This window comes from Coprinopsis cinerea, assembly GCF_000182895.1.
Source record: "Coprinopsis cinerea okayama7#130 chromosome 10 map unlocalized cont3.10, whole genome shotgun sequence".
In the NCBI taxonomy this organism is placed as follows: Eukaryota; Fungi; Basidiomycota; class Agaricomycetes; order Agaricales; family Psathyrellaceae; genus Coprinopsis; species Coprinopsis cinerea.
Genome location: NW_003307535.1, coordinates 2237302 through 2252722, shown reverse-complemented (window position 1 = coordinate 2252722; position 15421 = coordinate 2237302). Strand labels below are relative to the sequence as shown.

General features: G+C 51.7%; 5 protein-coding genes across 5 annotated transcripts; 1 reads left to right on the top strand and 4 right to left on the bottom strand.

Moving 5' to 3' along the window:
- Positions 1-1212: 1212 nt before the first annotated feature.
- Positions 1213-2158, top strand: CC1G_12462 (hypothetical protein; the record flags this gene model as incomplete). The annotated part of the gene is made up of 5 exons (XM_001834532.2): positions 1213-1255; positions 1613-1650; positions 1697-1940; positions 2000-2077; positions 2124-2158. 5 exons carry the CDS (start codon positions 1213-1215, stop codon positions 2156-2158), a joined length of 438 nt encoding a protein of 145 aa, XP_001834584.2.
- A 312-nt stretch (positions 2159-2470) lies between these two features.
- On the bottom strand, positions 2471-3686 carry CC1G_12461 (hypothetical protein; the record flags this gene model as incomplete). The annotated part of the gene is made up of 4 exons (XM_001834531.2): positions 2471-2665; positions 2718-3065; positions 3124-3507; positions 3579-3686. 4 exons carry the CDS (start codon positions 3684-3686, stop codon positions 2579-2581), a joined length of 927 nt encoding a protein of 308 aa, XP_001834583.2. The 3' UTR covers positions 2471-2578.
- Positions 3687-5373: 1687 nt separating this feature from the next.
- CC1G_12460 (hypothetical protein) lies at positions 5374-8757 on the bottom strand (the record flags this gene model as incomplete). Its single annotated transcript, XM_001834530.2, has 10 exons — positions 7636-8757; positions 7324-7434; positions 7212-7274; positions 6663-7159; positions 6488-6601; positions 6334-6426; positions 6221-6280; positions 5899-6164; positions 5644-5841; positions 5374-5592 (listed from the first exon to the last, which is right to left on the bottom strand). The coding sequence occupies exons 1-10, from the start codon at positions 8649-8651 to the stop codon at positions 5374-5376; spliced, it is 2637 nt and encodes an 878-aa protein (XP_001834582.2). The 5' UTR covers positions 8652-8757.
- Positions 8758-9356: 599 nt separating this feature from the next.
- Positions 9357-10591, bottom strand: CC1G_12459 (hypothetical protein; the record flags this gene model as incomplete). Its single annotated transcript, XM_001834529.2, has 6 exons — positions 9357-9757; positions 9814-9891; positions 9975-10313; positions 10375-10416; positions 10474-10530; positions 10580-10591. The coding sequence occupies 6 exons, from the start codon at positions 10589-10591 to the stop codon at positions 9701-9703; spliced, it is 585 nt and encodes a 194-aa protein (XP_001834581.1). The 3' UTR covers positions 9357-9700.
- A 1505-nt stretch (positions 10592-12096) lies between these two features.
- CC1G_12458 (hypothetical protein) lies at positions 12097-13190 on the bottom strand (the record flags this gene model as incomplete). Its single annotated transcript, XM_001834528.1, has 7 exons — positions 12097-12237; positions 12297-12392; positions 12449-12484; positions 12536-12907; positions 12959-13003; positions 13069-13125; positions 13182-13190. 7 exons carry the CDS (start codon positions 13188-13190, stop codon positions 12097-12099), a joined length of 756 nt encoding a protein of 251 aa, XP_001834580.1.
- Between the last annotated feature and the right edge of the window lie 2231 nt (positions 13191-15421).

The window sequence follows — 15421 nt, the reverse complement described above, 5'->3', positions numbered from 1 at the left end:
GTACGCGAGAGAGGGCCAAGTTGTGAAAATATCAGGGAAGTTTTGGGGTCGACAAAAAAGGTGATGCAATCAGCCGATAATGATAGGATTACTTAAGAAATGACATTCCCAGAAGGAGTGCCGCAGGGTGAGTTCTTACGGCGCCAATAAGCACATGATAAAGAACGATCTGTTTCCTGCTAAAGTAGAGTAGATACACACATTGAATAGTACAGAACACAATACACGTATTAACAAATTGAATGGTTTGTGAGAACAAAGTAAGGACATGTGGTCGCCAAATTCGAGTGCGCTAAAAGTGACGATGATTAAAGGAGTAAGGTACAGACTTGGAATGACTGGTAAGGGGATACATTACTTTCTATTCGACTAAAGGCGGGATAGCCCATATTTTGGATGGGTCTATACAAATAGGGCACCGTGGGCCAGACCTATCAGTTTCTAAGTGGCGAAATTCTAAGTGGCGAAACAGGTGCGCCGCAATGTAGCAGGCAAGGGCCCAGATTTCTTGGAGGTCATATTGTGGACCGTTTTTGGACAGGGCGGTGCGTGATGCACATAGTTTACTTAGGAAAAACATTTGGCGGCCAAATGCAGCTGGGAGGGGCGGCATTTCGGAGTTGCGCCTAAAAATAGGAATTGGATCAAATGTGACGGGCCTGATTTTGAACAGGCACCGGAAGGAGACACTCAGAGCTTTTGAGAGACGAAAGAAGGGCTCCCGAATGCAGCAGGCAGGGGCCCTTATCGCTCAAATGTGATGGGGGTTATTTGTGGACAAGGCACCATGGATGGGACTCAAACCTTTTGACAGGTAAAATTCAGGTAAAACACGACGACCCGAATGCAGCAGGGAGGGGCCCACATGCACACCTACTACGCTTGATTGGAATTCGATCAAATTTGATGGACCTGATGATCGGCAGGGCGCCGGTGGACGACATCCAGAATTTTTGACAGGCCAAATATAAGCAGCCATATGCAGCAGGCAGGGCGCCTTATCAGCTGATTGAAAATATGGCTCCCATAGATGGGACCCATAATTCTTGACAGGGAAAACACGGCGACCGAAATGCAGGGGCCCACATGTCGGCTTAACTGCTGTTAAAATGAGAAGTCGATCAAAACTGATGGACAGCACCCAGTCAACGGCACCCATAATTTGTGACAGGTAAATGATGGCCACCCATATGTTAACATGGCCATCTAAAGATGATGGACAGCAGCAGTCGACGGCACCCAGAATTTGCGACAGGTAAATGATCGCCACCCATATGTAAATGATGGCCTAAGACGGCTCCAGTAGACAGCACCCAGAATTTGCGACAGGTAAATGATCGCCACCCATATGTTCTTGGCAGAGGCCCATATTCCTGACGCGCATCACAGATCTGCATATCGATCATATCAAATGGCCACCCATATGTAAATGATGGCCTAAGACGGCTCCAGTAGACAGCACCCAGAATTTGCGACAGGTAAATGATCGCCACCCATATGTAAATGATGGCCTAAGACGGCTCCAGTAGACAGCACCCAGAATTTGCGACAGGTAAATGATCGCCACCCATATGTTCTTGGCAGAGGCCCATATTCCTGACGCGCATCACAGATCTGCAGATCGATCATATCAAATGGGGTAAGGCAAAGGTGAATGTGGCCCCAAAATAACTGAACAGATACTTAGGTATTCCAGGAGTACCCGCACACGGGATGCCAAAGGGATGCGGAATGTCGGGTATTCCAGGAGTACCTGCACACGGGATGCCAAAGGGATGCGGGACATTCCACACTGGTCCGGGGTATTCCAGGAGTACCCGCACACGGGATGCCAAAGGAACGTGGCCCATTCCGCGCTGGGGTGACACACCCACAGCCTATCTTGCTGCCAGGGTTGGTCCCTAGAGTCACTCTCATTCTCCCCAACCCTGCCCTCTGGAGTCAGTCCTCCACCCAGGGTCACTCCATTTTGCTGACCCTGCTGCCAGAGTTCGTCCAGGGTCACTCACATTCTCCCTCGACCCTCCCCTCGAAGGTCACTTCAGAGTCACTCCATTCTTCCGACCCTGCCCCCAGGGTTCGTCCAGGGTCACCCATATTCTCCCCTGACCCTCTCCCCCCAGGGTCAGTCCCCAGGGTCACCCATATTCTCCCCTGACCCTGCCCCCAGGGTCAGTCCAATATGACCCCAGGGTCAGACCGACCCTACTCCATTTGTTCTCTCTCTATAACCCTAACCCTCGCCTCCTCAAACTCATTTACATCCAAACCACGAAAAACCTCGCAGACATATTCACGAAGAGTCTGCCTCGTCACCAACGCCAAAGCCTTACGCACGAAATCGGTGTAATCTCGAGATAGGGGAGTGTTGTAGAATTATCTTGTAGCCTAGAAGATTTGGAGTTGATTACGTAGATATTTCGGACATTGACTCGAGGGCTAGTATTCTACTCGGTATATAAGCTGTACGTGGAAAAGCGAATACGATTAAGTTTTTCTATCTACTTCCACAACAGTATGTTTTTAAAGGAACGAAGGTATGTATGCTCGTGAACAAGTTTAAATCGAGAAAGACGGCCTAAACTCGACCAGGCGTAAGATAGTCCTGCTGATGGCAGTAGAGCCGCCAAATGGGACAACCGCGCTTCTCGTTCCCAAAGCGTCGCTGGTTCCGAAGGGTCAGTCACCGATCATGATATATCGCAATACTTTCGCACCTCCTCGTACTCCATATAAGCTCTCTTCGACACCTCCAACAGCAGATGGGCATCCTCGACGTGCGCCAATGGATAAGGTACCAGAGAGGTAGAACCCTGGGTGGCGATATTCGACGTCGTAGGTGGTGGAGACAATGTTCTGCTAGGAATCGAGGACACAACCTTGTGTCGTATTGCTTCGTGAGTCCTGTGTTCCTCGTGGCCTTCAATACTCGCGGCTCCACTGGACTCAGTGAACTCCAGCGGCTCATCTTCCTCAGTGGCCACCGTCGACGAAGCGTCGCTCTCGAGATCTTCGGGTGGAGGGGTCAAGGGGCTCGATGCCCTTAATAAATGGTTGAGGATCTCCTGATGAGACAATCTCGACATTAGCACGGTGTTAAACGACCACCAGTAACGAACTCACCTCGCGTTGCCTGTCGTACGCGGCTTCTCTCTCCTTGTGGGTTCGCCGATTCAAATGCCTCTGAAGGTTAGAGAAGTAATATCCGCCATTCTTCGTACTTTTGCCACGTTTATCGAGCTGATATGTTCTGTCACAGAGCGTGCATGTCGCTACGATGCACAGGCCTGTATCGTCTAAGGCATATGTGACATGAGGCGTATTCTCCAGCCGCTCTCTGCGCTCGTGTGGCTTCAGATATGGTCCCCTGCGTGGGCCGCCCGTCGACGATCTGCTTGAACTTCGCGACTCGCTACGACAGCGCCTTGGGGACGGTTCTGGGTCCGTCTCCTCGTCGACCAGGCGTGTGGCAACTGGGCGAGCTTGTCTAGAAGGATTGCGTCGAGTCTACACGGGTGGCAGCGCAGTCAACAGGGTGAAAACGGTGTAGGACGTAAATAAAGAAGTTATTGCCTCACCGAGAAGTATTTATCGTAGCTGTCGGCTATCCAGGATGTCTGAAAGCGGATATGCTTGTTTTGAGGCAGCGACTGAAGAAGAGAAACGGCGCATACGTTTTGAGGCATCGCTGAAAAGAAACAGAAACACACTCTGGTAAGCTGCCACTGTCAACGTATTACAGCCAGATGCCACTCGCTCGAAGTGTTTGGTAGGATTTCTGAGGGGCGTCAGGATTGTGGGGTAGGGCGCGTGGGTGAGTGGCTCAAAGCTAGTATGGGATAGCAGCTCGCTGCTCGGCGTCCACAAGGACTATTTTATATCCATGACGATAAGCGCCTGCCTGGTCTCTTGGACAAAGGCGGGTTGTGACTCGTCCGAGAGAAGCCACTCTATCATTTCCATTTCTAGTGCGCCCACACCCCACCCAGCTTTTTGTTCTTGTCCTTTTATCTCTCCATAAAAAAACTCTCTTTTACTACGGCCTCTCCCCAGAACGCACATCATTCAAGTATAGACCACCTCTCATTAACGACCGAGAAACAGGTCAGCGTACTACTTACCAACCAACCAATGACAGTGGCTCCCCTCATCACCGCGCGGAGAAACGTCCTCTTCAAATCCGCAGGTCCCAGGGCAATTGCCAATCTGGTCTCTTGTAGACCACGTTTGATTGAGCTTGAAGACCGTCTTCGACGTTCGAGCGCCCGTCGAAGTGGGATCACAAGAACAACGATAACGTTCTTTCATCAGAAGTGGGCTCAACCTGCATCATAACGTTTCTCATCCGCATCTCCCCCGATGTCATTCTTTTTTCACCGTTTTCGATTGGCTGTCTACTGCTACGGTCAATATCCATAATTGCAGGTGGAATACCCCAAGCAATAGTGGATGTGATTCAGACATGGCGCGTGGACACTCCGTTGTCACAATACCTGGGGAGAAACCACGGAAGTCTATGCCCTCTTTCAGTCTCTCCGTTATCGTCGAGTATAGTTTTACCTGCGAAAGTGAGCTCCCGGTTTGGATGCTCATTTTCGCCCATGTTCATCCCGTTCCTGGAAACAGAAAAGCTACCAATTAACCCACTTCTCCCACATCCATTAACATCAAGATCTCGCCATCTTGGATCCGCAACGCCGTTCTCTCTCACGAGAGCCACTGCCCTCTTTTCCCCCCTCTTCTCCTCCACGACGGCCTCGTTTTTTCAATGCAAAGAACCCTCCGTCACTATCATTACCTTTCAGCCCATTCCAAAACGAGGTAGAGAAAAACTTTTTCTCCCTGTCATGTCGTACTGGCAGGTTGCTTCCAGGGCTTCTTCGACGCCCACAACAATACCCAATCTAGAAATTAGAACACAGGTGACAACGAGGCGACAATGATTTTCATCTCCGACGGATCTCTTGTTCTTGGAGGTGCTCAGTAGCAAGAGCTCCCGGTCGCCTGTAATCCCCACTTCTTGCTGAAAAAGTACTTGGCTATGAACAGGCCTTCTATTGGATAAGTCGAACTTCGAGTGGCAGAGGGCTCGCGAGTTTCCGAGCGAATGCTGAGGAACCCCATGCCCAATTACTCACCAATACCCCAGTTCCGACGAACCGTGAAGGATAACGTTACATCACTGTTCCTTAACTTCCTAGTCTCCTTCACGCGGTTCGAGTACAAGGTGACACATAGTATTACAGACACATGGTACACGGATAGATACAGTACATCATAGAAGTACAGATGAGGGAAGAAAGAAGACCAGCGGAATGGAGCCGAGGTGGGATAGGAGCGACGAGCGGGGGAGGCTACTTATCGATTCAACGCTCAGCGACGAGCGAGGAAATACGAGGTGGCCAAGATGCCGCCGAATGCCCCAACCAATCCCATAACCGTCCATTTCGTGTAGTCTTCGAAAGGCCGAATTTCAACGTTGGGATTGAAGAGCGAGCCACCGCGAAGGGAGTAGACGGTAATGCCGACGATGAAGCTGATGATCGAGTACGCGAGGAAGACGAGAGGGAGCGAGAGGACGAATGCACGCTTCTGTACAGAACGAATTAGCGACTAGCGCACGGCGAGTGTAAAGAGACGTACCGAGATGTTGGTGACACCCTCGAGACCAATAACACCGACCGCCCGTTCGACGTCGGACTTGGCCTTGAAGACAGCGACGAGCGTCGAGGCCATCGAGAATGACGAAAACAAAATGGCGACGAGGGCGGCAGTACGAGAGATACTCTCCAAGCCAGGTAGCGCGAGGAAAGTAACCGAGGCACTAAGGACGATGGCAGCCTTGAATGAACAAGGATCAGTTAGAATTCCAGAGTTAGTAGGGCTGAAGATACATACCATGAGGCAAGCGCAGCCTCCCATGATGAGGATGGCACCATGGCTTCGCATAGGGCTGCCGAGCGTGCCATGTTCCTCGTCTGATCGTCCACCAATACGAGAGCGGTCGATAAAGAGATACGGAAGGCCGAGACAAATGATCGAGATGACGAGGTCGAAGAATGCGCGGGGGAACCCTCTTCGTGGCGCCGGGAGATGGAGTTGGTTACTGGATACGTCCTTGGGAAGTGGCTTGTTGGGTCGGAAGTACTTCTGGCGCCAAACAGCTATTCAAACATGAGTGAGCTTTAGGTTCGTCAGGCACGCGGAAGGGGTTACGCACCAACACGGAGAAGGATGCGAGAGACGATTCGGTTCTGAATACCGTGATCATCGTGGTTGTCTGCATTGCGAAGTTAAGATACGCGACTGATTGTTCACGACGATGCGACGTACCTGGGTTGTAGCCTCGAAGGAGGTTCATGAGCTCTTGACACTCCTCTTGCCCGAAGGGAGCTGGAACGGAGCGATGGGAGGGTAGGAGACGATCTGACGGACGGCGAGGCATCAGACATAGGAACAGCCGTGAATTGGTCTCTGATTCACTCACCAGTCCAAGCCCAGGTCAAAACGTCCATAGCCTCGGCTTTCGCTTTAGCAGGGAGAGTGGTGTGGGCGGGGTGAGCCTCCATAAACGACCAATACCGGAACTCCATATCGAGTTCTAGATACAAGGACCGATGTGAATACGCGTGACAACGACAACAGGGCAAGATGGAACTCACGGTCTTCATCGACGACCTTCTTTCCTCGTCCTCCGTCGACGATACGGTCCACAGTAACCGTCCTCGCATGGTGATCCACGTAACACTTGACAGGGATGAACCCCTTCTTGTTCCCAACGTCCCTCAACCAAATCTCCATTCCGGGCGTCGCAACGTCTTTACCAGTAATCCTGGGGATAGCGCCAAACCCACTACCGGATCCATTCTCCAAGAAGTTCGTAACGTCGGTAAGGACCTTGTCGAGTCGAAGGTTAAGGTCGGTAATGATCTTGCGCGTGGGATGGACGTAGTAGAAGGTCCCGTCCGGGAGATGGTATTCGAGCCACCCGAGCTCGTGAAGTCGAGGAGCAGGGACGGATCCAGGGACGCTGGGAACCCAGGGAGCGGCGTTGCCATTGGTGGAGGCGAGAGGCGAGACGTCAAGGATGTTCGATGAATCGCCTTGCATGTAGGTGGGACCCCTAGAGGAGCCAACGCCGAGCAGAGGCCGAGTTTCACTAAGGACTCGTGAGTCCCGCGTCTCCAGACATACGCGAACAAGGGACTCACTCGGTATCGACGGGAGCACGATCGTAGATGAAGCTCGACGTGGAAGGCTCTTGTTGAACGCGTCTACAAGGTGGTAAGCACCAGCCATCTGAACTGGGTTAGAGCGACGTACTTGGGAGGAATCACATCATTAAAGGATGGGAGGGGCATAGAGACGTTCGGCTTAACGTCTTCTTGAGTCGTAAAGACGGGAGGTTGCTGCGTATTCGGCGAGTGCTGCGGCCTAGACAGTCGAAGATCAGCGAGGGGTCGCATGGTGAATCCGAAACACCTTACTTGGGCATGTGGATGTTGCTCGCAGTCGAGCGGGTGGTCTCGATCCTGGGCGGGACGATAGGGTCCAGGAAGGGATCGTCAGCGGGAAGGACCCTTTCGGAGCATGACAGGTAAGTAACACAACTCTGGAACGGAAATGTCGACTTACTGAGTAGAGAAAGGTTGACTTCGATCCCGAACATCCGCGTTCCCGTTGGTACCTGAAGGTTCAGGCATCGAACGAGGAACTTCAGGCTGCTTCCCTCCCCAGACGTCGTGACCGAAAACGTAATCATGAGACGGCATGGTGAAGATAGGAGCTGGAGACGAGGTGACAGGGGCGGTGGCTTCGTCATGTTCGTGGTGAGAGGGTAGCATAGGTGAGAACGAATCCGTCGATGCGTTGGTGGGAGCTTGGGGAACGAGAACTTGAGGAACGAACTTCGGAGTGAAAGGTGCAGGATCGCCTGGAGGTGAAAGGACGGTGTTCTCTTCAACCGCAGCTGCAAAATCGCGATGCGAGTCTTCGTCGACGCCGGAGACGAAAGGCTTGTCGAAGAACGGTTTGGGTTCGTCGACTTGGGGCTTCTTGTCGTCCTTCTTCGACGTGGACTCCTCGATCGACTCGTCTTTCAAACTCTCCGGCTCGTCGACGAATTGAGGACCTTTGTCCTTGTCCTCGGATTTCTTCGACGCAGACGAAAGGTCGACCCTGCTACTTGAGGCGAATGGGTCAACTGCGACTTCAGGCTGCGGAAGGAGGTCGGCATCGTCGGTGAAAGCACCGGGATTCCCAGTGCTCGAGTCGATGAGGGGAGGTGGCACATAGCCTTGAGGGCTGACTGCCTCGGGTTCGTCGACGACCGGTGCTTCAGAGCGAGTCGACGCCTCCTTCGCGAGAGGCGACGGGCCAAGTGGTGCGTCCATGGGGAGGTGCTCGCGAGGAGTTTCAGGTACTGGAGAAGGGATATTTGGAACGGCTGAAGATGAAGGATGTTGGGCGAGGGTGGCAGGTGTTGTGTCGACCTTTTGCTTGGTGATCGAAACGGAGTCACTGTCGCGGTCGGCGGGGGCTGGAGTGGTGGGTCTCGAGGTTGGGACCAAGAGAGTGGTGCTACGACGCATTGCAGCACCCACTCGAGACCATTTGGACGGCCTGGGGCTTGAGGTAGGGGTTGTGCTCATGACAGTCTATCAAAGGGACTCGAGTGTCGTGAGGTGAAGTCGAGGTGACTGAGGGTGGTGGAGGAGGTGAGGAACGGCGTAAATCTTGAGGTTAGGTATATCAATGAACGAACAGGCGTTTGCATCGAGGCAAACAATCGACGCGGAAGGTATTTATGAAACGGCAGAGGTAGTCCTCGCTTGCGAGAACAACACGTTGAAAGGACAACGCCATCACGACCTAAAACAAAGGTGAACATTCAGAATTCCTCTTTCGACGTTCGAACTCACCTCATACGGCGAAACAATGCTTTGGAGTGCTGTAATCTAAGCGGCTTGGTTCCGCGTACACGAGGCTTCGAGCTGAAAGGGGACACCGCGCCTATCTGGAACTGGTAAGTATCAGCGGCGTAACGGAATCAGCACCGGTTTCCGACTTACACAAGCGCCTCGTGTAGAACACGAGGGTTCCAACACGTTCAACGTTGAGAAGGTGGTTCCTTCATGACCCTATCATCTTTAAGCATACTCGCATGTCGAATGGGAAGTCGGTAAGCGCTGCACACGATTTTGGATTGTCGAGATCACGGTGAAGGCAAGCTACAGACGGCCAGTCTTGTTGCGAGAGCCAGATTCGAAGTCCGAATCAATGCCATCAAAACATACGATTCCGTTGGAGGGCACCCGAGGCACTTTCCCAGCAGATCTCACTCTATCGATTCAAAGGAAGGTGAGAATGAATGCATTTTCAAGGCATATTGACATAGGTACAGAGAGATTCACAAAAGAAAGCATTTCGAAAGCAAAACGCGACAACAAGAGCATATTGGACACTTCGGCCGAGAGCAAGAAATGAAACTGAGAGCGAAATTACATAAGGAAAACATGCCAAGGGAAGTCGTCGACGACGCGTCGTCGAGAATCCAGATTGACCAGAACCCACAATCGCCTCCCATCGCAGACGCAGAGCCATCGGTGAAGAATGACTTGTAACAGGCGACGCAACCAACCTGTATATCGACTGGTCTACGACGGGTGGGATGATGATCTCGCTCGGAGTGTGGGACTGGCTAGATATATAGGTTCGCGTTGTGTTGCCCGTTGGTCGGGGAACCGTTGGGCAACGTCTAGATCGTCTTCGCATCAGCAAGGTATCATCGACAACCTCAGATCCAACACCCACCTGGAAGCCGGTCAGAGTCAATTGGCTCATTTGAGCCATCATCGCAGCGACGCTGTGCTCGACAGGGCTGTAAAATGGCTGGAAGGAAGAGTCGGCACCGACAGTGACGGATGGGAGCCAGTAAGCACCGTAGCGACAGTAGATGTATCGAAACTACTCACCGATGGATCACACAGGTACGCGAGGGACATCCTAGCGCTGCTCTTCTGCTGGTTGGCAGCAGCCGCGAGACGTTCCAACCGTTTCTTTTCCCGCCACTCCTCCATCTTGCGCTGGTGAATCTTGGTTAAGAAATGCTTCTTGGCGTTGTGGTGGTAAAATCCACCCTTCTTGTTGTTCTTGACCGTCTTCTTCGGGCCCTCGAGCTGGAGGCTTTGGTTACAGGCAATGCACTTGACAACCGTTGGTGACACAATCTGTAGCTCGGGCTTTGAGGTGAACCACGCTTTGCGCTCCGACATGTCTCGATAGCCGGGTCTTGCTGAGCGACGACGAAGCTCCTGGCGATTGGATGTTGGGTGAGTCTATGATCGAAGCATGGGAGACCGAACTAGAACTCACCTTGCCCGTAGGCCTCAGGTCCTCATGGCGCCCAGCCATTTGCTACAGAAAAGCGACATGATGAGGGAGAGGGAGTATCGCTGGCGATTTATCACTCACTGTTGGCGAGGCGTTGGGACTTGGCCCGCTGGCCGCTGTCTGAGAACGCGTGGTCGGCTATTCTAGGTGAGTATAGGAACGTCAATACGTGCAACGACCGACTCACAGCTACCGCCATTATGTCTGAATGAGCGTGGTTGTTCATAAGCATGCGACTCGAAGATGGATGAGGATGGAGGTGCTCACTCTAAAAATATGCACTACCGAGAGAGGTTTGTGTAGCGGCGAGGGGCGAGGGGGAAAGGACTGATATGTGGACGTTGGTGAGAGAAACAAGGGAAGGGAGTGGCTCTGGGGGAATCCATTTTTACGGACCGCCACCTCGACTTTATATCTCCCGCCCTAGGCGCCCATAACTAACTTCTATATCTTCGTGCGAAAAAGGAGTCGCATTATTTGTTCCGTTTTTAGGAGGCTCACAGGCTTGTCCTTCCCCATCTTTCCAAACTCGGAGTGACGCTTTGACTGTGAACTCATGGTATGGCCTCGAGGATGCAACGTGTTTGCTGTAAAGGGCGGGCTCCGGCGCTGACCCTTCCTTACTGATTAATCCCTTTTTCCTTGGATCGAACGCTAGGCGAATAACATAGCCTCTTCAACGGTGCGTCTACAGGGATAGGAACGAGGCTCGTGCCCTCAGAACCTGGTGCTGTAGTAATTCCGGTCTTGGTGAGTATTGGTCAGAATCCCCCTGGACGATTCTCCGTCGCAAAATGGGACTTTTCCGACGCCACTCCCTGATCATACGAGTAATCCAAGTAACCACCCTCTTTTTTGTTCGGTATTGATTTCCTAGACTTATGTACAAGGCCATCAAAAGAACGTCAAGAACCTTCTGTTGTCAGAATCGTCTAACCACAAACGGTTCTCACTCCGCATCTCCACCGATATCATACTTTACTTACCATTTAGGATATTCCAGGTCCCTGTGTACGTTGCCTTTTTTCCTTGAACCCATTGCTCGCCACTTTGTAATCGGGGTTCACCGGTGACTCGGGGAAAGCACCAATGTGTGGCTCAGTCATCGAACAGCCGCCCTGTTCGACGGAATTCTTTTTTACAGCACTTCGCAGGCATGTTTCGCGGGAGCAGAACAGAACCTCCGCCGCTCCGTTGGACCGTACCCCGACTTTCGCGCTCACGTCCCACTGCCTCTCTCTTAGTAGATAACTCAATTTTGACGGGAGGGGAATTCTATGCAGGTCGTCTTGTCAAACACCGTGTCAATTTGCTCAAAACTCACAACTGCCCTCGCCAAGTCGAAGAACATCGAGCGACTGATGGTTTCGAAGTCCGATGATCCTTCATCAACTCTAACGATGCCGGAATTTCGACGTTACGACAAGCTTACGATGAGGAACACCTTGATAAATAAGCACAAGGCACAAAGGCCATTGGCCAGCATACATGAGCATACATACGAGTCAAAGTATTCGAAAACCAGGCGAAAGAAAAGCGCAACGAAAGCGTATTGAAAGGAAACCATAGGAAGGATCAAACTGGCCGAGAAAGCCATTACATAAGAAAAGCAGAAAGATTCAGCGACAAATCGTCGAGTGAATCGATTGTCCAGAGCCCTAATCACCTCCACATCGCAGACGCAGATCCATAGGTACACAGCGGCTAGTAACGGGCGACGAAACCGGCCTGTACATCGTCTGGTCTACGAAGCGCGGGATATTGATCTCGTCTGAAATCGGGGCCTGGATGGATGTGTAGGTTCGCGTTTTGTTGTCCGTTGGTCGTGTTACCGTAGGACAACAACTAGACGGTCCCTGGTTAGCACACAGCTCATCGGAGCGATCGTTGTGTCGGAAACTCACCTCCTCGGAAGTTGAAAACCGGAAGATGGGTCGTGGGACGTAAGAGGAGGGAGGAGTCGACGGCGATGGAGATGGAGATGACGATGGCGAGATGGGCTATAGGATGGTGTTCAGTAAGTCGTCGTACCACCGCATCGACGCTAATCCCTCACCTTTCCATAGCGACATCGCTGAACGACAGGCTCCTCCTATGAATCGATCAGACTCGTGAGTCGCATCCATCGCAGATCAACACTCACCTCGTTGCAGGGCTGCTCGGGATTATCCCTGCGCCACTCCTTCTCCTTCCTTCGGTGTCTCGCAGTCCTCAAATGCTTGTACAGATTGCTGAGGTACCATTTGCCGTGCTGCGTCGATTTCTCCCTGTTGTCGAGGACTATTCTGCGGAAACACGCCATACAATAGACTTGTGTCCCCAGAACATCGGGCTGTTCTCTGAAGTCGACCCAGAGGAAGAGGATTGCGAGGACCCATCTCAGCTTCTTCGCGGCAGTTTGAGTGATGCGCTTGCCAGTCTCCTTCGATTTCTCATCGGTCGGAATGATGTAGTCGGGGCTCGCATGGTCTGGGCGATCGATAGGTGCGAACACCATATCCGGTGGCAACTTCTCCTAAACCGCTTTTAAAGAGATATCGAGAATCAATAAAGGGCACGGACTCACGCAAGGTGTACGCCTTTTGACGCTGCAGCGAACCTTAGTTGCGCCCTATAAAACGCCGTCGACGCCTGTAAGAAGCCGTGCTGGGGACGGGAGGTGGATGATTAACGCACCGAGATTACAGGCTTCCGCCTGGACACTGCGCTCTTCTTCTGACCCTTGGTACACGTCTGTCAAAATATATGAGCGTTGCGCTCTCGCATAGTAGTGAACGTTCAGTACGAACCTTTACCATCCTGTAGCGAGCTGTAGTTGGAATGGATCGAGCGAGACGCGGACTGGACTTTTCGCTTCGCGGGAAGTGTTTGTGGGAATGGACTAAAGTTCGAAATTCGAACGGAGTGGCAAGAATGGAGGAAGGATGTCCGGTGACCAATGTTCGGGGGATCAATAAACGGGGCGGAGACAGGGAGATTCAACTTTATATCCCCCGCCCTAAATGCCCACAATTACTAACGCAGTGCTTTCTCGCTTTTTCCCCTTCCGAAATTCTAGGGTCACAGGATATCTGCCCAATTGCAGGTCCTTCACAGCTTTTACCTTCAACGTTTATTTATTCCTATCACAGCTCCCTTCCCGCCGAACGTAGAGCTGTATACGCCTCAGGGATCCAACGTGTTTCTGTAACACTGAGTGGCAATCGGTCCCTCTTTCCCTTAATTACATGGCCCCCTTTGTTAGCCGAAAGATACGGTCGTGCGTGTCGTATCTAAAGCCGGCTTATCCCTTAGTTAAAGCCTGTTCTATAATTCTCATCGCCGCAAAAAGGGTCTTGCCGGGAAGTCACACAGAAGGACAGTCTCATTTCTCTTCGCCACTGGGAGATGGCCTGTCCTCGTTTTTCTTTTGCTTGGCTTTGATCGTCATTCAAGGTTTAAAGGACATCAGGCAATGCCGAAGACCACTTTTGTCAGGATTGACTAGCTCGATATGGGCATGTCGTTCCGCTTCTTCACCGAGAGGCACTTGGAATGCCGTCCAGGTCATTATCGAGGACATGTCTCAGGTACCTTCCTGTTCCTTTTCCACCGCGCAGTCGACCGTTCAGGGACGTTCCACCTGTTCAGATTAATCCTAAGAAGCTATCCGCCGTCGCGTTTTTTGTCGCTCTAGGCAGACTTGGTTGAAGAGGAGATGGTGACTGCCACACCGTCTCGGTGGGAAAAGAATAGAAGCGACAATGTTGGAGGGACCCGCACCGATCCCCACCCTTCCCTTCGACTGTCAATGTCCCATTTCGTGTATCTTTTCTCATCAGAGGTCCATCTATCAGTCACACTGGAGCCACTCTCCCACTCATCGCTCTCCAAAGAGGATTCTCTCCGCCCTTCATTACGCTATCCCTACCTAACGGTCCTAATTTTCAAAGTCAGAAAATGTCCATCAGGTCAAAGCGCCTCTTCTTGTCCCAAAGAAGGCGACAAAAAACTTTTTCTTCTTGACAGGCTGTACTCGGAGAAGACATGCGTCGACGCCCACAGATGTCTCAATGAGGGTATGATCTACTTACGACGAACACGAGTTGCAACAAGATATCAAAGATTTCATCTCCGCTGATCTCTTGTGCTTTGGTTTCTTGTCTAGACTCACGACTGGAAGGCACCCTCGTTGTTGGGCCAGCTCACCTGAGCAGTGGCATCGGATGCTCTGCACCTGGAGAGCCTGGAGTGGTCGACGTCTCGGGCGCTGTGATCTTGATCGATGATCACGGAGGTCCGACGCGCGCGCTTAATTGAGGTTCTCACTTTCGCGACTCGGTCACGTTACCGTTCTCCCTTCGATTTCGCATTGGATGTAAACTGGGGTTCTTTATTAGTGAGATACTTACTTGGGTAAGAGCTTTCAGTGCCTAGTTCCCCAGCTTGTAGACAAAGCGGTCAGCAATTGAGTCTGGGATCGCCGCTCCGCTCCACTCCACCTGACTGTGTACTTGTCGAGGTACTAGACGCTAAATGTTTACCTAGTGAATTCTCCCTCATGGTGCTATCATCTCTCTATTATACGAGATGGTCGTTTCTTCCGCAATCATTTTTAATGGATCGCCTCTGACTGGTTACAGTTATTCTCCATACTCGTCCTCGACTCCGCAAGGGCTAGATACACTGCCCTGAAAGTTCGAATCCAAATTTATTAGCGGGCAGTAACCTCCTATGAGCATACCTATATAAGCTGAAGGCACTTCTCCCATCTCTCGCCCCGCTAGCGGTCCGCCAAAGAGTTCTCACTCGAGAATGCTCTTGAATTCCGGTGTTTCAAGGCTCACTCGAACAATCCAGAACGCATACTTCGTCCATTGGCTGCGTAGGTACACATTCTATCGGGGAGCATAGGAACAAAAGAAGATTTCTAACCCAGTTCGAAGGAGACTTCAATCCCAGCTATTCATTCCTTTTTCGTTGGAACAACCGAGGATGTATATCGGATAGGGTTCGAGGTATGGCTAAACCGTTAATGCGAGCCTCGAGA